The 25,615-nt window shown below is 37.4% G+C and overlaps 1 protein-coding gene and 1 long non-coding RNA gene across 4 annotated transcripts in view; both read right to left on the bottom strand.

The window, feature by feature from the left end:
* Positions 1-25,615, bottom strand: part of LOC109098790 (receptor-type tyrosine-protein phosphatase gamma-like) — a 234,184-nt gene that overhangs the window by 10,157 nt on the left and 198,412 nt on the right. Inside the window, exons 14-19 of the mRNA XM_042733681.1 lie at positions 11,185-11,276; positions 6,537-6,628; positions 3,518-3,614; positions 2,127-2,209; positions 1,906-2,040; positions 1,672-1,806 (exon numbers count right to left, since the gene is read on the bottom strand). Of these exons, the coding sequence (XP_042589615.1) occupies positions 1,672-1,806; positions 1,906-2,040; positions 2,127-2,209; positions 3,518-3,614; positions 6,537-6,628; positions 11,185-11,276 (634 nt within the window). The remainder of the gene's footprint in view (positions 1-1,671; positions 1,807-1,905; positions 2,041-2,126; positions 2,210-3,517; positions 3,615-6,536; positions 6,629-11,184; positions 11,277-25,615) is intronic.
* LOC109111508 overlaps positions 17,918-25,615 on the bottom strand; it is an 8,987-nt gene continuing 1,289 nt past the window's right edge. The window contains exons 2-5 of one of the 3 annotated variants that reach the window (XR_006155850.1): positions 25,480-25,612; positions 24,779-24,857; positions 24,401-24,491; positions 17,918-18,352 (exon numbers count right to left, since the gene is read on the bottom strand). This is a non-coding gene — a long non-coding RNA (uncharacterized LOC109111508). Of the gene's footprint in view, positions 18,353-18,708; positions 20,669-23,421; positions 24,492-24,778; positions 24,858-25,479; positions 25,613-25,615 lie in introns of those variants that run through there. The other 2 variants (XR_006155851.1, XR_006155849.1) reach the window with 2 other exon arrangements.

The raw sequence follows: 25,615 nt of genomic DNA, 5'->3' as shown, positions 1-25,615 counted from the left end.
AAACAAACCAGAGCAAAGCCAAGCAAAGCCAAGCAAAACAAAACAAACAACAACAACAAAACAAAACAAAACAAAAACAAAACAGCAAAACAAAACAGCAAAACAAAATAGCAAAATAGCAAAACAAAGCAAAACAAAAAAGCAAACCAAAAATAAAACAGCAAAGCAAAGTAAATTAAAGCAAAGAAAATGAAAGCAAATTAAAGCAAAGCAAATCAAAGCAAAGCAAAACAAAGCAGCAAAACAAAACAGAACAGCAAGACAAAGCAAAGCAAAACAAACTACACGGACTGGCTTTCTTAACCCTGGCATCATTCTAAATTGACAAGATTGCATATTTCCTGAGCCTTAATATATTTGCAGTACTTAACCCATGTATTTTTTATTATTATTTTTTTTTTTACTAGTGATAATATTCCACAAGTCAATTTTAAGACTTTTGTTTTGCTAAGTTTGAGGATATTTTCAGAAACCCTGGTCCTGACAAGCAGAGCTAAAAAGTAATATTTTTTTTCTGAAAAAAGTACACACTCAAACGCAATTGTATCTCATGGTGAAGAAACACAAAAACACATGAGCAATCCCCTTATCTTCACATAACCCTCACTTGGCATTCAAATTTACAGCACAGGTTTGTGATAGTACTGTTAAGAAGCATGTCAGCTTTCTATTATTAAATTTTATTTTACCATACATTACCATACATGAATTTTTCATTTCTGTAAAAAAGTGGCATCTAAACTCATATCTAAGTGGTTGCTATAAAAAAGACCCTTATTGCTTTGCTGCCAGTGGCCTTGGTAAGGCTCTATGTATTATGAAAGAGATTTATGGAGAGAGCAGATAACTCTCACCGACGCTGTGAAGGCCAGGACCTTGCATAAGCTTCTTAAGATTTTTTCCTCTGGCTTTTAATGCTCAACCCTGCCACAATCCTTCTCCCAGATAAAGGAAAGCGGGTCAAACCATGCACAATGACTGTGTGGATCATTTTATGAAATGAGTGCCTTTTCAAGTTTGATGAGGTGATGAAATCAGTTTTTATAAAACAGTCTCAATTATAAAACCTGAATAATTAAAAAATACATAGTCTAAGTTTTTAAGATCTACTCTACTGACAAATAAAACAAAACATAAATGAAGAGTTTTAACAATACATATTTGTCAACTAAAATTTAAATATACTATATCTAAAATTATATAGAAAATATAAAGGTGAACTTCAAAAAAAGGTTGTAAAAAATGTAAAAAAGTTATTGGATTTTTGTTAAAGTGTATAAAAAATATTCAATATTAACAAATAATAAAGGTTGGCACCCGCTATTCATTGCTAAAGTCATTTCTAACACATAAATGTTATATAATGGCACCTTTTTTATTGAACGACCCATTTTCGTTGTGTGTTTATTGGTTTTAATGATGGGAAAAGTGTTTGCAGAGTAATTTAATTTTCTAAGAGAACTTAAACCTGCATAATTTAACAAAATGTTAAATTATACTGAACTGACCTTCATGTTATTACTTTTTTTCACAGTAGTGTTAATTTCATACAGTGTGTTGTTGGTACATCGATCCAGTTCATTTTGCCATTTGTTAATGATGTACTTTTAATTTAATTCAGCAGCAATAGAGAAGCAGAAGTATAAGAGAAGAAATAAAAAAGGTGTTTACCTTCTTTACTTTGGTGTTTCTGATAGTGAAGATGCGGAGTGTGTAGCACGCCATTACTTTGGTCCTCTTCAGAGTCACCACAATATTACCATATTCCTCGCTGTTCTCTGTCGGCCAGTACTGGTCACATTTTCTCTGTAGGATGCACACAAAAAGAGGACAAAGTTTAAAGGGGCCATATAAAACAAACAATTATGATTCTGAAACTGTAATGGTTGTGACATTATAACTCACTCTGCCTTTCTCCACCAGGTTAGTGATCATGACTATAATGGCGGTGTTTTGTTCCCATACCATCCGCCAGAAGTCCTCGAATGTGGACTTGAGAGGACCCTGAGCTGCGATGTAGGCCTTGGGTTTATTGTAGCCCTGTAGAGGAGAGAGATACAGAAATATACATCACATACAGTCAAGTCATTATGTATACAGGAGTGTGTTCTGCAGTCATCACTCACATCCACATAGTTGGCATTGATGTAGTCACTGTGTTTGGAGTCTTTTCCTGCCAGAGGCCTGAGCTTCACTCGACTGTGGTCATCTGAAAGAAAAAGAGATAGCCAGTAAGATTCATGTCTGATGTCTGAGCTACAGTTGGGTAAAAACCTCTGAGACAACATGCAGATATAAAAATTTTGAAACAAAATAATGCCTTCACTCTTCATAACCTTTTTTTAAAGTCATGTTAGATAACAAGATCATAAGGTTTTGAATAAACTTGAGTGCTGCTGTCATTAAAGCAGATGGGGACAAACCTAATTCTGGAAATTTGCACCAAAATGAAAAAAACAAAAACAAAACAGTAATATTGTGAACTAATTTTATTATTACAGTTTAAAATTGTTTTCTATTTAAAAATCCACAACTTTATTTTTCAGTGTTACATGAGCCTTCAGAAATCATGCTAATATGCTGATTTTCTGCTCAAGAAACCGTTTTAAAAATGTTTTTTATTATAATCAATGTTGAAAACAGTTGTGTTTCTTATTATTTTTGTAGTAAACTTTTTCAGGTTTCTTTTATGAATAGAAAGAATAGAAATCTTTTGTAATATTATCAATGTCTTTACTGTCACTTTTAATCAATCTTATGTATCCTTGATGAATAAGTTATTAATTTCTTTCAAACTAAAAAAGTACTAACTCAAAACGTTTGAAGAGGACTGTATGTAAATGTTTAATTAAAGGGTAAGTTCACCAAAAATAAAAATTCATGTCTTTCCAAACCTGTAAGACCTTTGTTCATCTTCGGGACTCAAGTTAAGATATTTCTGATGAAATCCGAGAGCTTTCTGACCCTTCATAGACAGCAAAGCAACTACCAAGTTCAAGGCCCAGAAAGATAGTAAGGACATTGTTAAAATAGTCCATGTGACATCAGTGGTTCAACCTTAATTTTACGTCATGGTACTCTTGTGAAAGCATGGAGGAAAATGACACAGAAAAGAAGAAATTGTTGAATAAAGTCATTACTTTTTGTATTCTTTGTGCACAAAAAGTATTCTCATAGCTTCATACCGTTAAGGTTGAACCATTGACTATTTTAACGATGTCTTTACTACCTTTCCGGGCCTTGAATGTGGTAGTTGCTTTGTTGTCTACAGGGTCAGAAAGCTTCTTAAAAAAAATCTTAATTTTTGTTCCGAAGACGAAGGTCTTGCGGGTTGTGAACAACATAAGGGTGAGTAATTAATGACATAATTTTCATTTTAGGGTGAACTATGCCTTTAAATTTGAATTGAAATCCATATACTGATAATATCATTTAAAATTTATTATAAAAACAGAAGCATTTTCGCAAGTGGTCTCAGATTTTCGGACCACTGTGCATTTTATAAAGTGAGACTCACAGGCTATGATGTTGATGTATCTGTTTTTGTGTTTGTTGTCAGGGTGATTGGAGTGTTCTGATGTGATCTTCATATCTGCTGTGCAGCGCTGCACTTCCTACAACACACACACACACACACACACACACACAGATGAGACATTGTGAATTTCATTTTCATTTAGTGTCATGCAAAAAACTTTTTCATACATATAATACACACACTTTTTATATTCATTTTCGCACAGTAGATCTATTGATTTTAGAATTATTTGTTCTGTTTTATTGTTTTGCTTAGTTGTAATACAGTCTAATATTTCCTTATCTAATACATGTGACATACAGTATTATACACAACTGCTGTGCATTACCACAAACACGGTTTTTAATTTGCAAGCAAGCATGTACAGCAGGTTCAGCAAAGCTAACATCCTGAGACTGTTAACAGATCTCTCAGTAAACACACAAGTGCTTGACACACTCTATTAACAGGATGCAACAAAGACGTTGAGATGTTTAAGGGATGTACCAGAACATAAGAATTGGCTGTGTGTGCATTAGCTGGTTGTATGTTTGGAGAGTGTGTGGACAAGCTTGTTTAAAACCACAAGATGTTTGAAAATCTGCCAGGGGCTGTTTTCAGTAAGTCTCTCATCCGCACACACACACCTGTGTGGTTTCTGGTTACCTGCACCTGAACTAACCTCATCAGCATTCTGAGAAGACCAAAGAGCTGATACTTCACAGAACATCACAGGGTAAGTCAACATTTATGAGAGGACAGTTCATGCCTGTCAATTCTATTCATGTGTGACCTGTGATATCGTGTATGATGCTGGATGTATTACATTGAACACTTATAAATAGTTTTTCATGACATTAAGCAACCCATTTTACTTTCTTGAGTTAAAAAGTGTATTGAATACACATACGTAATGTTATCTTATACATATAGTTTTATTAATTTTTCTACAAATCTATAAATACAATGTCATCTTTTATAAGCCCTAGATTAAGTTAAAGTGATTGTTATTTATAATAATTTACTGGCCATCATAGCACAGAAACTGCACTTGTTAAAATGACAAATGACTTGCTTCTTGCGTCAGACCAAGGCTGCATCTCACTGCTAGTTTTACTTGATCTTAGTGCTGCATTTGACACTGTAGATCATCACATACTCACAGATCGATTACAAAACTATATGGTTATTGAAGGGCAGGCTTTAAGATGGTTTAGATCCTACATGTCTGATCGTTATCACTTTGTTTATTTAAATGGGGAGTCATCTCACTAATTGGCAGTATAGTATGGGGTGCCGCAAGGATCTGTCCTAGGCCCTCTGCTATTTTCAGTATAGATGTTGCCCCTTGGTAATATTATTAGAAAATACAGGATTATTTTCCATTTGTATGCTGAAGATACTCAACTATATATTTCTACAAGACCAGATGAAAAAGTAAATAAACCTGTCTTCCACTACTCTTGTCTGATCCTGATTTGTCTTCCTCTCTGGCGTTCTCCATTCACTCTTCTCTTGCTTTCAGCTGAATGGCAAACTTCTCCAAGTGTCCTCTTCTTTTTTCCCTTTCAGTTGCTTTTCTTTATTCCCCCTAAAAAACTCATACCCGGGGCGCACATAATCCCTGTGCCTGTCCAGGCCTAGCCAATAGCCTTCTTCTTCTCCCTGGCTCCCATGATTGCTGCCACCCCAGCCACTGCTTTTTTTCAGCCCAGGCTGCACAAAGCCACTTGTCAGGGGCATGGAGGGCTCTGTCCAAAAGGGGTTTGGCTCGGCTTTCTTCCCTCTTTTTCTCTGCTCAAGTAGTGGAGGCAAAAGTGAAGGGATAGGAACCACAGAGGAATCCATTGAAGGGAAACAGCACCAGAAATCCCTCTCGGAACCACTTTCCAATGTCCATCAAGACACACATACTTTCAGAGGCACTTTCCTGTGCCAATCAAGCCACTGTGGAACAAAGACGCTAAGGGAGGCCCTCCGAAGAACCTTAGCGACCCACACACCCATTCTCTCCTCCGAAGATGGGAAAGTAGGAGACCTACTTTGAAACTAATTTGAAAGATTTTCCTTTGCATCATGACATGTACAACATTCACATAGTGTTTTGACTCAAATAGTCACATAGTGAATTGACCCAAAATGAGCAGCTGGCTATCAGAATGAATGAATAAAAAAATAATATTTATGATATTGTTACTTATACTTCTATTTATTTATTATTTTACCTACCATAACATGCTGTTATATATTCATTTTATTATTATTTTTTTTCAAGTAAACTCACAAAGTGAGTCTTTGAATATACAATGGTTTTCATTTTTATTGTTTTTATTATTAGATTAATCTATTTGTAATAAGATACTGCTCCATGTTGTTTGTGTGTGTACATGCAGCTCTGACCTGCAGGTGATCAACATGGGCTAAAAATCTCAGATCATTCATTGACATTCAGCTGTGCCACTGACAGCACAAGCAGACGCTGTGGCCCAAGACCCAACGGATAGTTAATTACAAGTCATCCTCCTACAAACTGTCATCACATTAGTCTGACAGAATGTTGTTGTGGTTTTCTGGCTTCTGTGCCACACTAACACACAAACACACACACACACACACACACACACACACACACACACACACACACACACACACACACACACACACACACACACACACACACACACACACACACACACACACGAGAGAGAGAGTCCAAAAAACCCGTTGTGAAAAAAGACTGCGTTCAGATGGCCTAATTCATTCTCACACAGGCTGAGTTCAACTGACTTGTCCTGTACGGCCACCTGCCAGAAATAACAAACATCCGCGGAGGGACCCCGGCCCAGCTGTTCACAGACAGATACCAGAACCTGTCAACAGAACCACTGCAGCGAGGCCGGGGGAACCACATGAGACAGGACCTGTGTTTACAAAAGTCTGAGGGAGTTGGCTGAGAGGGAAGACTTAGAGACGGGATACGCCTGTAAAGTGTGTGTGTGTGTGTGTGTGAAGATCTTACCTCAAACTCTTCTGAGAAGCCGTGTTGGTTGTTGGAGTAGAGTTCTGATACATGCTTGATAAACTGTTTAACAGGGATGGCCTCCATATCATCTGAAACAGAGAATAAAAGAGATGTATCCGCCCTTTTGTTGTCTTATCTTGAGAAAACCATAAAACAAGAAATATCACAAAGAAGACGCCGTAGACCCTCATCACCCTCACTGAGCCAATGACTAAATTTTTGGACTTTCCATTATTTAAACCTGCAATCCTTAACAATGACATTTCATTTTGTAATTAATACTACTGTTTTATAATTATTTTAGTTTTGATTAAACATTCAAAACGGCACCTTAAGCCAGCAAAAGTAGCACACAAGTCTTTTTAGAGCTTGTACGGTGATCCTTCTTAACAGTAGATACTGTGCTTTGATTGGTTGACTGGCTGATCAGATAATCAACAGTTATCTCATTTATTTCAGTTATCTCATTTACAACAGGGTCTCATTTATTTACTAAAAGTTCAAAAGAACAGCATTTATTTGAAACACCCCTTTTGTAACATTAAACATATCTCTATGATAATAATAAATATAAATATCTATAAATATCTCACTGACCCCAGTTTTTTGAATGGTGTATGATAATTAAATGAAATAATTTTTTACAACAACTTTCATTTCCATGAACCGAGCCCAACACTATCTAAAGCTTCTGACACTAATAAAAGGCCATCCATGCACCTTCTGTCTTTATTCTAAAACGCCTACAACTGAATAAAGCTAACAAACAAACGCTGGCACCCACGGATGCCAGAAACTAACTGGGAAATTGAGCCAGAAACTGAAAGCCCTATTTAGCAGGAAAGCGTCCATGTTTGAAAGGACAGTGAACTTGAAGCGCCATATGAGCCGGAGCCAGCAGAGAGAGAGGCTGCTGCCCACACTAAATGGATCTTTGTACATACAGAGGCCAGCCCTCGCCAAGCTGGAACATAGATGCTCAAATTGGATTGAGGGCACCGTGCCACCATTATTGTGAGCTGTGCCAGTGTAACAATGAAAATTGCTTCCAATGAAGTGCTTATGGAAAAGCCTGTGCAAATCAATGGCTCTTGTTGCATTAAGATCTGGGTTCCACTACACTGACTAACCCGGACCTGAAACCTTCAGACCCTGAAAATCACACACTGTCTGCTTCTGTTCCGCTAGGCTCTCCGCTAATGATTTACCCACACACACAACAGCAACGAGCCAACGTGAGATACAGGCCAGTCAGATGAAACCATTTTCTCGGCTCTAATCTTAATGGCTAATGTGTATGCATGTAAAAGTGTTTGTGTGTACATGCAGATGGTCAAGATAAACAGCAATTGTCTTCTCTGTTAACCGCACAGACCCTGAACAGGCCTAACAGGGCTACTGTGTCTATATTCAACAAACTCTTCAGTGTAGCGCACACTCATCAGATCCAGCTTACAGTAAACATTACATGGCCAGCCACTCCAAAAAAATCACCTTATTAACAAAACAGGAACACCATTCCGAACTAATTCTTCACCACTGGTTGCTTTGCTTGAGTGTTCTGAGTAGTTGCTAGGGCATTCCTAGGGTGTCTTAAGCAGTTGCAGGTGGTTGTGATGCTATTTCGCTATTTTGAGGCTATTTTGGTCGGTAGTCCAGTAGTTGCTTTGGTGATTTGGGTGGTTTTTAGGATGTTGTAAGGTGGTTGCCATGGTGTTGCTAGCCAGGTAGTTGTTTGGGTGTTAGGACTTTGTTAGGTGGTTTCCAGGGCCTGGGTGTCGTGGGTTGGGGTGCGGAGTGCGGTATGAGAGGTTATGAACGAATGAATGAAATGCATTTGTCCGTGTTTCACTCCGTCTCAAATCGCGCTTTAGAAACAGTGGGCCCTATCATATACCTGGTGCAATGCAGTGTTTTTTGCTAGTTTCAGCCTGACGCAGTTGTCATTTTCACCATTGTTTAAATAGCAAATGCATTTGCGGCCATTTGTGCACCCATGGGGGTGCTGGTCTGAAAACAAAGTGTGTTCAGGCGCATTGCTGGTGCGTTGCTATTTTGCTGCAACTGAAATAGACTTGCGCCATTGACCAACAAAAATCTGCTCTACAGTCAATGGTGCAGTAGTTTTTTTTTTGTTATTTAAAGAGCGCGTTAGTATAGGCAGGTCCACAGTGCGCTTATTACACACACAGGGATGCGGAGCAGCACACAAACATGTCAAATATTAAATATTAAAGGATTGCAATGTAAAAGATTATTATACATAAAAATAAAAATGCCTACATGTCCTTATGGATAGTCATTGCTCGTGCACGAGCAGCTCCATTTAATCTGTCGTGTCGTGGGTGGTTATTAGGATATTGGGTTACACTTTATTTTAAGGCACCTTTGTTACAGTGTAACTATACATTTAAGTACTGAGTAATATTAATTAACTACATGTACTTACTATATGGTTAGAATTATTTATAATTTAATGGTAACACAAAAGTAATTATGCAAAATGCATTGTTACTATAATACACATTAGTATAATACTTGCCAGGTTTTTGTATGGTGCTTGCAGAAGTGTTCTGAGTGGTTGCTAGAGTGTTGCTTAAGTGGTTGGGGCATTGCTAGGGGGTTGTGGGTAGTTTCATGTGATTGTCAGGATATTGCCAGGGCGTCGGTAGCCCGGTAGTTGCTCGGGTGATTTGGGTGGTTGTTAGGATATTGCTAGGTGGTTGCCAGGGCGTTGCTAGCCAGACAGTTGCCTGGGTGTTGTTGATGGTTGTTAGGGTGTTGTGGATGGCTGCTAGGTCTTTGTGTGGTGGTTGCAGGCATGTTCTGAGAGGTTGTCAGAATATATCTAACTGGTTGCTAGGGCTTTTCCAGCCAGACAGTTTCTCAGGAATTGTTGGTCGTTGCTGGGGTGTTTATGGGGTGTTGCGGATGTTTCCTGGTCTTTGCTTGGTGGTTCTTGCCTGAAGAGTTCTGAATGGTTGCTAGATGGCTTCCAGGATGCTGTTAGCTATGCAGTTTCTTAGGTGTTGTTGGTGGGTGCTAGGGTGTTGTTGTTGGTTTTCAGGGATTGCTAGGATGTTCTGGGTGGTTGCTTTTCCTTTAATGTAAATCTAGGGGATTTTCTGTTTGCCCATTTTATACGTTTGATCATTTAGAAAAGTAAGTAGTAGAATTTGACGTATTATTCATGCCTGTAGCACATGTTGTTGGAGGAAGCCTAATACTTAAGGCCAAATTATCTGTGTTCCACAATGGTCCATGTGACATTATTTTTGTGATCAAAGGTGTCGGCGTGGACAGTCAGCATATAACAAGGTAGACACAAAGTGAATGCTGAGAACAAATGAGTTCGATTTATGGTACTGCGCATCCCCAAAAAACACCCCCGCAAACTCATCCACAAAAAACCATCAAATAAAACCAACCAGACCACAAACTAATACGCTCGTATAGGTCGTTTGTCCAAATCCCTGAAATACGACCCATCAGAGCATATACTACAATTGCGCCCCTATCGGCAAAAGGTCGTTTTCATATTAATGTTTTGTACTCTTATATTTGCACTGTGATTTGCGTTTCGTGTAGCTCAGTTGGTAGATTATTGCGTTATACCTTGATATGCAATCATGCTGTCATGGGTTCGATCCCAGAGAACGGACGTGCACGTAAAATGTATATGCTCAATAAATCATAATTTAGCATGATTTCCGTGAGGGTTAGGTTTAGGGGGTGGGGTTAGGTGTGGTCATTCGAACGAATAAGCCACCTAGTAAAACATGTACGAGTTACTGTGAGATCAGTGTAAAAAGTCCACACATTGCATTTAAATAAACGTGCGTTTTGATTGGTAATGACGTTATACGTCATTTCATGACAACAGACGCAACGCAATACTGTCATTATTTTCACGCCCGCTAGAGGCCGCTTAACTTTAAAACGTAAATATAGGTCGTAATAAGGTGCTTGCACAAATGACTTATATGGTCGTTTTTTGTTGGAGCACAGGCTCTTTGAAAGCTGTGCGGACAAAGCTATGCACAAAGAGTAGTGGAACACAGGAAATGAAGTGTACCCAGGCCTTTAGGGCTAGGAGTTCCGAACAGTAATAGTTGAAGCACAACACAATATAAGAAACAACAAGAGAAAAAAAAAAAAAAAACTAAAACATATGAAATCAACCAAATGGTGGCGCTACACCCGGCACCTCATGCTTGCGAACACAGCTATTTTCCTCCCAATCTCCCAGAAGCTGAAAACTTGATTAGAGCCACTTCGTGTCAGAATCAATGCAGCAATGGATTTTTAGATTCTACACTAACAACACAGAATAACAGTCTGTAGAGAGTGCAGAGTTAGAGTCTATTCCACACAAACACACACGCTGAGAAGACAGCCACATCTTTGTTCAATCTTAGCCCTGTTAAAAATCTTATGTAATCCAACCTTTTACCCACAACGCAAAGTAAGCACAAGAGACACATGCCTACAATGTTTCATATCACTATATTGACATTAGATCATATCAAAGCACCTGTTATCTATGACTTCTTCCGCACCTGACACTGAATCAGAGTTGAGCGTGTCTTTAGATCATACTGTATGTAAGTGTTTGACTGATCTGAGATTTGTTAGAATCTCCTACCTGGGATTGGAATGACCGGGATGCTCTCATTGGGCACAACTCTGGGCGAGTTACTGTCTTCGACGTAGAAATGAGCCGTTTGGAAACACCTCCTGCGGAACAGAGACAGACGATGTAATGGCTGTTCAGGGCTGCTTTAGAGTTTCCATGAGGTGTGGTTTAGGTAACAATCCCCACCAGAGTAAACACACATGCTGCTGGGTACGTATGACAGGATCAAGATGAACTTTCAACCTTCTCTTCAAAGAGCAAATCGAACACTCCAAACAGAGATTACAGCCTTACACTTCAAACACTCTGTAGAGAGTCAATACGGAAAATTAAAAAAAAGGAAAAAATGTCACACAAATCAGCGTGACTTGTATTCTGTGGAATACAAAAGTAATTATTTTATAGCAAACTGTCCAAATAGTTTTTTCTTTTTTTTATCCATACTTTTATGATGTTTTATGGGGCCATTTTTGTCCATTCCTTAGTCCTCATCCTCTTTAGAGAAAGAACCGCTTGAACATTCTGCTAAACTTCTCCTTCTGTGTTCCACATCAGAAATTAAGTCAGAGATTGGGAACTGAGTTCTGATTAAAGTGAATGAGTGATAAGAGAATTATAATTAATGTTAATGTAAATTACAATTAAGTTTTAATTAAAAATTATAATGACAAAAAAATATATTATATTATTAGAAAAAAATGTAACATTTCTGTAATAATTATTTTTTATAATCATAATTATAATGAATTTATAATGAATAATTATAATTTACCTTTGAGGACATTTCCTGATGCCCACTAAAAGAGTTTTTTTTCCTTGCAAAATATAAACCCACACACTTCTTTTTACTCCTAAAATCATTGAATCATTTTCTGTCTATGCATTTTAAACTAAAACATCTATCAGGTGTCTGTATGAAGTCCATTTAGAACATAACACACCAAACTACAAAGTAAACAAACTCTTAAAGAAACCCGGACTGTCAGGATGAATTATTGGCAGTTGTTTCCAGTTTGAGAGCTGTAAACGGGTTTTACCTCTTTCTTTCACTTTGCAAGAAAAGCGATAAGCAGGTAAGAAACAAAATCCATAGAATAAAAAACAAAAAGAGAAAGACAGTGAGAGATTAAAAGGTTATTCTAAAGTTACAAAAACTCCAAGTTTTGGAAGTCAACCCGATAAGCCAGTGGGAGTCTCTTCTGTCCTACCTGTACTTGATGCACAGCAGAGAACATAAGCTGTTCATCCCTGCAAAGAACGAGGGATTTTAGGAGAGGTGAGTGACTGTAGGCTCTGCATGCTGCTGCTGAGCAAACAGAGCAGTGAGCGAGCAATGAGAGAACGAGAGAGAGAGAGGGGGTGGAGAGAGGGCTGGTCCTGGTGTATCACATGCACAGGGCTTTACACAAGCGCTAGAGCTGCTGGGGTCAGACGTGAACAGTTCACTGATCCCAGATCAGTCCAGAACTGATCTGATAAACCACAGACACCTGCTGCCTTTCCCTCTGGACACACACACACACACCCTTCCAGATGGACACTCCTTTGTGTCCAACTACTCCATTCTTGTGTTAAACTCTTTTTTTTTTTAAACCATTTTTTCTGTCTAAGAGAATGAAGAAACAAAACCCCCCCCCCAAAAAACAAAAAAACAAGACAGAACAGAACAGAAACAAATGACATCAAAATAGAGTAAGGATTAAAGTTGCATTCAATTTCTGTTATTGATTGAAATATTTGAAGAGCCTCTAAGTGCTGTGATATATATATATATATATATATAATTATTCAATAAAACTCATGCAGTCAAAGTCTTCTGAAACCATGCAATAAGTTTGTGTGAGGCTTTATTTTGATATCATTTATTTATGTACTATATATTTTTCTCCTTTTGTCATTTTTATTAGTTTTTTTATATTACTATTTAGGTTTAATTTTTATTTATTTCAGTTTTAGCCCTTTGTTGTAGATCTCAAATTTCTTAGCGCTATTTAAATTTAGCATGTTGAGATTGGTAACATTTGAATATGCAAACATGAAAGAGATCTGAAAGGCGTTAGATAAGAATTTTACTGACAGAAAGGTATTGCATGGCTTCACAAGACCATATGGATTTTATTTCTAGTACTTTTTTTGTCCTTCATGGAGCTCAAAATTACAATGTAAAAACCAACTCTCCACTGTAAATAATCTTTAGCTAAAGTCCTGGCTTAAGAGCGTCAGAGAAACCCTCCCAGCAGGCACTGTGAACCTACATGCTCAACAGGTCTGATCTGTAGAACAAAAGCAGAGCCAGGGCGGTCAGGAAATGCTTTAGGAAGTTATAATATAGATAATTATCACTCAACTTTAACCAGTCCAACTGGACATTATGCTAAGGGCTTTTATTCAGCTTCAAAAGAACAACTGCATTGTTTAACACAAAGATTTTTAGCATTCAATAGATCTGAGGAAAATGTATAAAACGTTTCAGTGTGGTACGTGACAATGATTAAGTGTTTGTCTGTGTGTCTCAGTGAGCTGCTTGCTGTATACATAGTGTAGGCAGCTACAGTCAGGAGGTTTCATCACACAAGATCATAAATGACTGATTCGGAAAACTTTACAAACTGTAAGCGGCAACTCCACATGGCTCACGAATAAAAGTGCATGGGACACTCAACACACATCTGACTTCAAAAGAGTCTGACTTCAGCTTGTTGCTAAGATATCAACACAACTCCTACAAAACTACAGTGCATAGCACACATAATGGTTTTAGTCCATTTGTAATTGGAATGCAATAGATTCGCTGATTTTGGTAGTGAATCTATTAAATATATCATTATGATACATTTTTATTAACCCATTGTTGTTGTTTTACACATAAAAAATAATTTAAGGACAAAACAAGAGAACAAATTGCCAGTGGGGAAAGAAAAATACAAATAATTCAAGATAATATTGCATGTGCAATTTTGTTTTGATTAAATGTATCTTTTTTTTTGAAGGTACTTTCAAAAGTACTTGTTGAGAAATTCCTTTCCAAGTGTAAATGATTATTTGACTTTGCCCTGACACTGTCACAGGAAGTGGCACATCCTAGTTAATGTTTCCAGGTGGACTTCAGACACACTAGAGTAGAAAAAAAATAAATAAATTACAGACACACACAATGTTTCCACTAGGGCGCTCAATTTAATATGCTAAATCTTAAATATATAAAAAATTTAAGTATTATTTAAATACAATTTTTTTTTAAATATATTTTAAAATGACTTTTTAAGTTAAGCTGAAAATTTTATGTGCTTTTTGTCATTGAATTTTTTGTTAATATACTGATAATACACATTTAGTGCTTCCTGTCAGCTTTATTTCAAATAATGACATTGCTTTTTAATCGCTTTAAATGACAATAACAACATGCATCAAAACTCAAGTGCAAAATACAGCAATTTTATTTTTCTCTATCATGTCTATTCAATGACTTACTCATCTGCCACAATAATATCTTAAATTATCTTGATTACATTTGGTTATTCTCATCAAATATTGATAATTATAATTCATTCTAAGGCTCAGACAGTCATTAATTGTTTATTAATTTAAAAAAATGGTCAGCTCTATAGTTTCCACATGCATATGCAGAATGTATGTGGGAAGACATATTCACTTGTATGCTGGTGCACATATGATGAGACATACATAAATGAATGTACACATGCCACACACATACACACACACACACACACACACAGTGACAGAAGGTAAGGATATCTGATCTGATACCGAGTTAGACATTAGCGTGTAGTGCTGAGGGTAATCTCAGTCAGTCTACTGAAAAAAACACACACACACACCATAACACACACAAACACACACACACACACACACACACACACACACACACATACTTGTTTATATGCATTGTGGGGAGGGCTGCACGATGTGTCGTTTAAGCATCGATATCGCGATGTACGAATCCACGATAGCCACATCGCAGGATGTGCGATGTAGGCTGTCGTAGTTGATCCGTTATTCACCGTACGGGCCAGCTGCGCCCCGGCCCTTGACGAATGGGATTCGCGGATTAATTGCACAGCTTAACCGTCATAGAGTGAAAGTTTATCATTTGCATGTGTTTTTAAGTCCTGTCAGTTTAACAGGGTGCATATAAGAAGGAGCAGAGAGAGAGAGCGAGAGAGAGAGCGAGAGAGAGAGAGAGAGAGAGAGAGAGAGCGCGAGAGCCCCGGCCGCACGCGCGCGCTCACCTTCACCGTCTTCAAACAACACGAGCGCTGTCTTTCTCTCTCCCTCGCGCATATTAATCAAAATCAATTGACACGATGGTGTCGAAAAAAAAAACAAAAAAAACTATCCAGTGATGAAATGTTTTCTGTGTTGTCAAATCTTGTGCGATATCCTAAACTGCCGAGATAATTACACAACACGTGCCATACACGTCTGATTCGCGAACTAATGATTCCTTTGAACCGATTCAATTTAATGAATGGTTTAAACAACTGACCTGTCCAACACTGAACTCACGAGACGTCTGGATTGGTGTATAAAAAAAATCTGTAACACTTTATAATAATATTCTATTTATTAAACTATTTAACTACATTATTTAACATTTACTATTACTAAACTGCACTTCTACAACATTGTTAATTTCAACATATAGGCTATAGCCTTCATTGTTGAAATCAAAAGTTGTACAGTATTTGTTAACATAGTTAATGCACTGTGAAGTAACATTACCAAATAATGAACAGCTGTGTTTTTATAAACTAAGATAAACAAAGATTAATAAATATAGTAACAAAAGTATTGCTCGTGGTAAGTTCATGTTAGTTAATATGTTAACAATTCAAACCATATCCTAAAGTTACAAACAAATAATTTACTCTAATTTAAATAATACTCTGATGTTTAAATCATTTAAAATTAGAATGTAAGTGTGCTCACCCCATTTTTGTTTGTAAGAAAAAATTTGATTAGATTTCATATCGCAATATATATCGCAGAAAAATAAAATATCACAATGTCATTTTTTCCCAATATCGTGCAGCCCTAATTGTGGGGGCCACCTGTCAGAATGCTACATAGTGGGGACCACCCTTTCCTATGATCCTACAGACCTAAAAAAAAATCATTTGACAAAAACTAAAATGCCTGTTTAAAAGTATCACTTCAGATTACAAATATTTCACTACAAAAGTTTTAAACCTGACACAGTGGTCACTTGTGGGGACATTTCAGGTATTGGGTATATCTGGGGTCCGGCAAACACACAACCAGTTTTCGGTCATTGTGGGGACTGGACTCACACACCCGACACTAGTTTTCGGTCATTGTGGGGACTGGACTCACACACCCGACACCAGTTTTCGGTCATTGTGGGGAATGGACTCACACACACTCGACACCAGTTTTCGGTCATTGTGGGGTCTGGACTCACACACCCGACACCAGTTTTTCGGTCATTGTGGGGACTGGACTCACACACCCGACACCAGTTTTCGGTCATTGTGGGGACTGGACTCACACACCCGACACCAGTTTTCGGTCATTGTGGGGACTGGACTCACACACCCGACACCAGTTTTCGGTCATTGTGGGGACTGGACTCACACACCCGACACCAGTTTTCGGTCATTGTGGGGACTGGACTCACACACTCGACACCAGTTTTCGGTCATTGTGGGGTCTGGACTCACACACCCGACACCAGTTTTCGGTCATTGTGGGGACTGGACTCACACACTCGACACCAGTTTTCGGTCATTGTGGGGACTGGACTCACACACCCGACACCAGTTTTCGGTCATCGTGGGGACTGGACTCACACACCCGACACCAGTTTTCGGTCATCGTGGGGACTGGACTCACACACCCGACACCAGTTTTCGGTCATCGTGGGGACTGGACTCACACACCCGACACCAGTTTTCGGTCATCGTGGGGACTGGACTCACACACCCGACACCAGTTTTCGGTCATTGTGGGGACTGGACTCACACACCCGACACACCAGTTTTCGGTCATTGTGGGGACTGGACTCACACACTCGACACCAGTTTTCGGTCATTGTGGGGACTGGACTCACACACCCGACACCAGTTTTCGGTCATCGTGGGGACTGGACTCACACACCCGACACCAGTTTTCGGTCATTGTGGGGTCTGGACTCACACACCCGACACCAGTTTTCGGTCATTGTGGGGACTGGACTCACACACTCGACACTAGTTTTCGGTCATTGTGGGGACTGGACTCACACACCCGACACCAGTTTTCCGGTCATCGTGGGGACTGGACTCACACACCCGACACCAGTTTTCGGTCATCGTGGGGACTGGACTCACACACTCGACACCAGTTTTCGGTCATTGTGGGGACTGGACTCACACACCCGACACCAGTTTTCGGTCATTGTGGGGTCTGGACTCACACAACCCGACACCAGTTTTCGGTCATTGTGGGGGGACTGGACTCACACACTCGACACCAGTTTTCGGTCATTGTGGGGTCTGGACTCACACACCCGACACCAGTTTTCGGTCATTGTGGGGACTGGACTCACACACTCGACACCAGTTTTCGGTCATTGTGGGGACTGGGACTCACACACTAACATTTGTATTAAGTTATCAAAAAAGAAAAACTAAACAGACCTCAAACATTTTAAATGACACATTTTTAAAAGCAGTTTATACTGTTTATGCAATATACTGTGAATAGGAGCTCCAAACACCTGTGTAAACATTTATTTACATGAAATAACTGAGGATGGAAATGCAGTAAGACTCACCAATTACTTGTCTCTGAAGATCAACCTCAAATCAGCCATACAGTTCATGTTGAACTACTAACAAATCATTACATCAAGAAGGATTATATGAAACAAGCAAGACAACATATAATAAACTATAACTGAATTCACAAATTTATAAAGACCCTTGAACCATGTGGCCTAAACATAACAACATTGTTTGTGTTTAAATTAACTTTTTATTTGCAGAGCAGAGATGTGTCCGCTGGTTTCACAGTCAAGGCATCATTTTTAATGTAAAACAAAAGCTGTGCACTCTCTATTTTTAAGAGCTAGTGGTTCAGTCTCTATACACCCCCCAGTTTCCGGTTCTGGATTAATTTGTTCAGCATGTATTTCCGGTTTGCTCCATGGTATCTTCTGTAAAAATTAAATAAATAAATCAAGCACATATCTTGCCATTTGAAAACGAGCACAAGCAGCAGTTTTACAGCTTCAGAACTGCACTGTCATTCTGCATTATTTGTTCAAATGCAACATTTAAGTCAATGCCATCTTGGTTGCTGTCAAAGGGTCATAATAATATATAAACTGCTTGTTTTCCTGAAGTCCCACTGTTCAGCAGTGACAGCAGCTGGTAAAGTTACAGCAGGGGCCTGTGTCTCTCTTGTAAGAGGAGGGGGTAAAGAATCCATCGCAATCATAAGATTGGATATGGCTCCATCGGCAATAAATTGGTTGGCTCGCGATAAAAATGGTTCTCGCGATAAATAAATCATTCTACAACCACAAATCAGTCTAAAAGAAAAAATAATGGGTGTTAATGGAAAGACTAGTTAATAAGTAAATAACCCCATTGAGAAATCACCACTTTGTGTCAAAAATCAAACTTTAGATGGCTTGAAAACATGATCTGACCAGTAGGGGTGTTAACTAGTGATGCACCGATATGAAAATTTTGGCCGATAACGATAACCGATAATTCCTTAAATATGAAAGCCGATAACTGATATGTTGGCCGATAAATCTAAATCCACATTTTTACATAATTTTTGAGAGCCTGATTACAAAAAAGTCACACCATTAAAAGGCATTAAACACTTCAACATAAATCAAACAAAGCAGCCTTACAAATAAATAAAATAATGCTTAAATAATGGAAATAACTTAACGGACAACATTACTTAGTGTAGAAAAATTAAATAACAAAATCATGCCATGGACTGTGGCGTAGTGGATCGGGGGGCCTGACAATAAGATGATGGAGTGTGTTGAAAGACGATAATCATGTAAGGACTACAGCCAGAGATATTGTCAAAATCATTAAATATTGTCATTATTAAGAGTATTTGGTATTTCCAATGAATGTAGGCCTGTTATTTTCTGGCTATTATTATTAGGTTACTTTTATTATTAAATTAATATTACAATTCATTTGCTTCGCAACAATTTCATAGCGCATCACCGCATAACTGACACGCAGTGACTCACAGACTGTGAGGAAAATAAATGTATTTTAAAACAGGTTTATTATAGCCTACAATGAATGATAAGCCTATAGCCTAAATAAAATTGTTACACTTCAGTAACACTTAATCAATGAAACAAAAGAGCAGCTTTATTTTATGCACCGACTTTCAAAAAAAATCTAGTCAACACAAATAATGTTTCTTCTCATTGTTTTCACTATGTTCGGGCCACAAGAGAAACATTAAAGAAATAAATTAAAACAGTTATATATACCACATATTAGGAGATTCGTGTCTCGTCATCTCTGAGATAATACGCGCAGTTAATGGGTCGTCAGATGCAGAAAGCACCATCAGTTTTTACTTTCACTATCATGGTGAAAGACATTCACCGGCATAAGTTTGACTTGCACAAAGTTTGCACGTTGCTTGTATGATATCCACTGGCTCGCCTTCACAGTTTAAAACAGAAGTAGACTATTTCCAATATTGCAATGCACCCGCGCTACAACCCGGATAGTCAGATGTGTCGTGGACATGCTCTTGGCTCTTCCTGTAACAACGTGCTGAAACACGGCAAATAAACCCAAATAATTTACAACTTTTTTATTACGGTAATATTCTCTTTATAATATTATGTTTATGACATTACCAATTATAGTTATTAATGCTGTGCATTGCTGTTCAAGCCACGTGTGCTGAAGCTGAAGAGCTGAATGAACACCGGTAAACCGAAGTGCTGCCAGCTTATTTAACACAGGGAAACACATCATATATTCAGATATTTATACAACATAAATATTACAACTTACATACATACAAAAAGACCAAATACACACATGAACTCGAACTAAGTGATTTGCTAATCAGAATGTGTAACTTCTGTTGTGGATGCGCTCTTGGCTCTTCCCGCAACAACGCGCTGAAACACGGAAACCAAACAAATTCATTATGTTTTATTATAATAGTGTTCTCATTATAATGTTATATATATGACAATCTCAATCATAGTTATTAATGTTGTAAGCTGCTGTTTGAGCTGCGTGCGCTGAGCAAAAGATGATCACCAGCAAACTGAAGCGCTCTATTAACCCTCTATAGGCTATAGCTTAACCAAACGCATTCTATATGAGAAAAATCTGATTTATATGCATACAATAAACAATATTACAATATACGGTTGCACAAAAGACTGTAAATGCACAAGTGAACTTAACTGTTCTAGTAGTGTGGATCCGTTGTGGATGCGCTTTTCCTTAACAACGCGCTAAAACACGGGCGAACAAAGATCCCGTTACATTATTTTACAGTAGCTAATAATCTCATTATAATATGACAGACTTGCCCTAAACATGTTGCAGTTCACTGTATTTTCCTTTTCTAAGTGTTTCCAATGATATTTCAAGTAATTAAAAACCATCATGGTGAACAGATATCGACCAAATACTCTTATCGGTTTGATAACGATAACAGAAAAATTAACATTTATCGGCTGATACCGATATGGTGGCCGATATATTGTGCATCCCTAGTGTTAACGGTACACAAACATGACCGTTCAGTTCGTCCCTCGGTTTTGACCACGCTTCGGTATGATTTCGGTTCAGCAGGGGGAAGACTAAACAAAAATATTTTTTCATTTAATAAAAAAAATAAAAATAAAAATCTGTGGTTTACTGAACAAGTTGCTCTCTTTAAAAATTTTCAAATCATAATTAAAATTCTTAGGAACATAAATCTGCCTCAGCTTATGCTTTAAACTACTGAGGGCCCTTTTATACTTAACTAAAAGGTTACAATTAACAACAGAACTTTAATTTAATTACTATATTTTTTAATGTAATAATTAGGGCTGCATGTTAAATCACATGTGATAGTCATGCGTGTCTCGTCAGTAAAGCCGGTTCTGTGATTAGTAGTAAATCTCCATCAGCTGCTTTCAGACGGAGCAGCATTTACTACACAGAGCCGTAGACCACTGACAAGCTACGCAATATCACATTCATAAATAAATCACAAGAAGAACCGCATTCGATGCAGTTCTGGCACTGATGGACAAACAGCTGAAGCACAAATACAAACAGCGGCACATCACATAAACCTAGGCTCCCGTTCCTGGAAAACAAAGTTTTTCATTTGTGTACTTTTAATAAATATTGTATTTGTCCTACTGTTTATTTATTCTTATTTACCAGTTTTATATTTGCTAAAGTTTTTTTTATTTATGTATCAAGGAATTGTATTTTTGTACAAAGTATTTTTTCTGTTTGTCTGAGGGCTGCTTCGCTTTTTTTTTTTTTTTTTTTTTTTGCGTTATTACTATTATTCGTATGTAATGATTGCTTTCAGCTTTAGCATTCGTTTTAAAATATTGGGTTAGTCATTAAAATAGTCGACTAAAGAAAAAAACTAGCTTCAAGGTTCACATTTATTTCAGTGAGTTTTTTTCTTCAAGATCTATTTAACTGTCTACTGCAGTCAAATAGGAAAAGTAGCACAAAACAGTAAACTAGAATCAAATCTAATCATAAAAGAAATTGAAATTTGATTCAAAATTGTGAATCATTTTTTAATCAAATCGTGACCGAATCGATCTGATTCCCATATTATTGAGCTGAACTGCCCTCACACACTGTTGTCCTTGTATACATCAGTAATTCAATTTCAAAAACAAAATAAATAGCATGTAATATAAATATTGTAAAAATTATGTATGTGTATATACTCAACTGGGAAAGAAATATAATAATATAACATTTGTGCTATGACAACTAAATACAGAAACTAGCATCACAGGGGGTAAGACAGCCTCTTATTTATTCTTTAAAAGAGCACCCCAAATAAATTACCTCTTATAACATTCTTATTAATATTTATATTTTTAAACTTAAATAACTAAATTTATTGTTTTAAAAACTTTGTAACAATAAATACAAACTCGTTCTAACACTATGTTTTGGCAATTTAGCTGAATAACTGCTGACAGACAAAGCTGAATCTAAGTAAAAGAGAATCATCTGAAAGTTATTTTTGAATTATAGCATTACATTTAAGCCTAAATTCTGTGCCAATTCTGGGGGGGTCAAGATTGTGATAAGATTATATCAACCTCAAATGTGTTTTGACAATCTCACAAATGTTTATATTCAGATGAAATGATAAAATTATTGTAGGCATTAATTCAATGTGCTGAGATGAGATTGAGCTGTCTATAATTAGGGCTCCGATCACAGAAAGCAGTTTCCTGCCGATACCCATCTTTTTAAAAGCCTTCTTTTTACCATGTAGAATTATTTATAGTGATGATCTCAAGATTTTTAGAAATTTATTCATGGCCTGAATTTCATTTCTGAAAATGATTTCCTCTCTTAGGTGACTCTTGTGATAGGATTTTTTTGTTTTGTTTTTTTCATTTTAGGGGTGGAGGGGACATTTTTTCAAAAATATATATTTATCTCACCTTAATGTTTGATCATGCACTGTATATTTGTTTTTAAAATCATGTAGTTGTTGCACAATAGTTTACACAGCACAAGCCTGATTGTGTGAGCTGTACGTGAGGTTCACACACACTCCGTCTGCAGTGTGGTATTTAGTCCACGTATGGTACAGAAGCAGCACGGACTGTGCTTTCACACACGAGTCTGCTCCTGATCCATGTTTACCACAAACACAGCATTTATCCATTATTTTGATTTAAATCCAAACATTGTTACTTAAAATGCTTTTTCAACATTGTGATTGTTTTTTAAACAGGAAAGTAATACAATCTTTCAATGCTTTTTACTTTTGCATTTACTTTTAGATTTATATATTAAGTTGCTAAAGCAAAACATTTAAACTACTTTTCTTACATTATCACAAACATTCTAAATTAAAACTTTCCATTGACCGAAACAGTCAGCTCTACTGCCTTTTCTTTTGCATTTAAATCTTTATTACAAGCAATCCTGCGGTTCATAAAGAACTTTACAATCATTGCTGTGTTTATCTAAAAGTGCTATTTTCCTTTAAACCTAGCCAAAAAAACCATAGCCTATGTGTTGGTTGTGAAACACAGTAGACTTTAATTATATGCATTTATGGTGTAATTACTACATTTTTGAGTCAATGCATGTTCATATTTACCGCAAACAATGCGGTTACTTTAATTCAGCTCGTGCAGCGCAGCAAAAAACAGACTCAGTGCGGAAACAATCTTTGCACTGCTGCAGATGCACCGCTCCTAAACGCACTGCCAGACCTCAACCGTGTGTGCAGTGAACGCTTTAATCCATTAACATGAGCGAGGAAAAATATGCACTACCTACGCTCTGCAAACGGAGTAATGTGAACCTGCCATTATGTGTGTGCGCTGCAAGTGTGCATGAGCGCACAGTCTTCAGGAAAGCACTAAATGGTTTAAACACTGGCAAGAATAAAAAAACAACAACTTAATTTATAAACTTTAGTGACGATGCAACACAGCCTCGATAGTGCAGACAATTCCTGCGTGGACTGTGCAGCGTGCAGTTCTCTTACAGAGCAGACTCGATGTGATTTAAAGCCATTTGCATTTTGAGAGAGAAAGATAGCGCGAGGTGATTCACTCACATTGTTTGTGAAATTATGTCTCAGAAACTTTTTCAAATTGCTTTATCAGTTATTTAATGAAGAAATATGAATTGTACCTCACTCTAAGGCATTCTAATTATTTCCCCCGCGCCGGACAGAGACTGAGACGGTGCCGCTGCATGTCGAGCCAAATAGCTTGATCATCAACTTGAGATCGGTTTTATGAGATCGGCCTTTTTAGAGACCGCCGATCAATCATCCCAAAGCGATTATCGGCCGATCGTGCTCGGCAGCCGATCGGAGCACCCCTATCTATAATCACGAAAATTAAGATCAGTGTTGAGGGTCATCTTACCCTACATGTGTTATGAACATAAGCTTGTACATATGTACTTGCCAGTCAACCGTAATTAAGAAATTATCTAAAAAAAAAAAAAGCTCATACATTCCTTTCTTTCTTTTGAACGCTGTGTCTGCTGGAAGTGTCCCGTCATCTTCACATATAGTGTGCTGTGCTGAGGATGATTTAGTGGACTCTGAAAGCAGAAATAAAACCAGTCTGATCATTGACAAATCTCTGCATAAAGCTGACTAACTATTCATCTTTTTTTTTTGTTCCCCCCAAGTGCTGTTTTTAGTGAAGCCTTTCAGCTAATGGAGGATAAAGCATGATGGTTTAGAAAGACTGTATATTCCAGATAAACTACATAAATTACTACTTACATCATTTCGAAGGTCTTTTAATGGAGAATTAAACTTTTACATTTATATATATATATTTTACAGAATATTGTTAATTTTGTCCAGAAGAAGTGTAAATTACCAAACTGAAGTTGTGTAGCTCTGACAGGTCCAGAGCGGTTCTCCACCGCTGTCATAACTTCATCACTCACACATCAAGACTATAATAAAAATAATACAAATGTTCATTTTAAACCAGTGCTTATAGAGCGGGTCCCCACAAGGCTAAACCGTACAGTGTGTGTGTATTCAGTACAAAGAGTTTCATTAACACTCTACAGGACCCCACAACGCCACACCAGAAACAGTGTGTGTGCTGCCTGACCTCAAGACTTAACATTAATAATAATAATAATAATAATAATAATAATAATAACAACAACAACAACAACAACAATAAAACCTTGTTTGACCTCAAGACTTAAAACATCGTTGTGTACGGAACATGGTTAGTCTACGTTATGTGTTAGGTTTAATTTACATTTAGTTACAGTTTATTTAATCTTATTAATGTTAACTCAAACTTTTTTAAGAATCAGTATTTTAATATTTTAATTATCCCTGATAATTTATTTATTTATTCATTTAAGATTTATATGACCTTGTATCGCACTCTTATGAAAAACAACCATGGTATTATTATAATATAACTATAAAACACGTCAAATTGATTATCATTTGAAAATATGTTTTTAAAAATAGTTAAATTAATGTAAAACAATGGGTACATCTGTATTAACTGTGAATGTCCTAAAGTACCATAGTAAATCCACGGTAACCTACCTCTATATTGGGTTTTGTTTCGTCTCGTCGGCGGCGTTGACACCGTGATCCTCCGCCTCTTCCCCGAGAGCAGGCCTCATCACCGGCGCTCGATTCAGCGTCTCCCCGGGAATCACAAACCTCACTCCGTTCTCTT

The sequence above is a fragment of the Cyprinus carpio genome, chromosome B11 (genome assembly GCF_018340385.1).
Source record: "Cyprinus carpio isolate SPL01 chromosome B11, ASM1834038v1, whole genome shotgun sequence".
Classification (NCBI taxonomy): domain Eukaryota; kingdom Metazoa; phylum Chordata; class Actinopteri; order Cypriniformes; family Cyprinidae; genus Cyprinus; species Cyprinus carpio.
The sequence above is the reverse complement of the archived record's forward strand: the minus strand, read 5'-3'. Positions and strand labels throughout refer to the sequence as shown.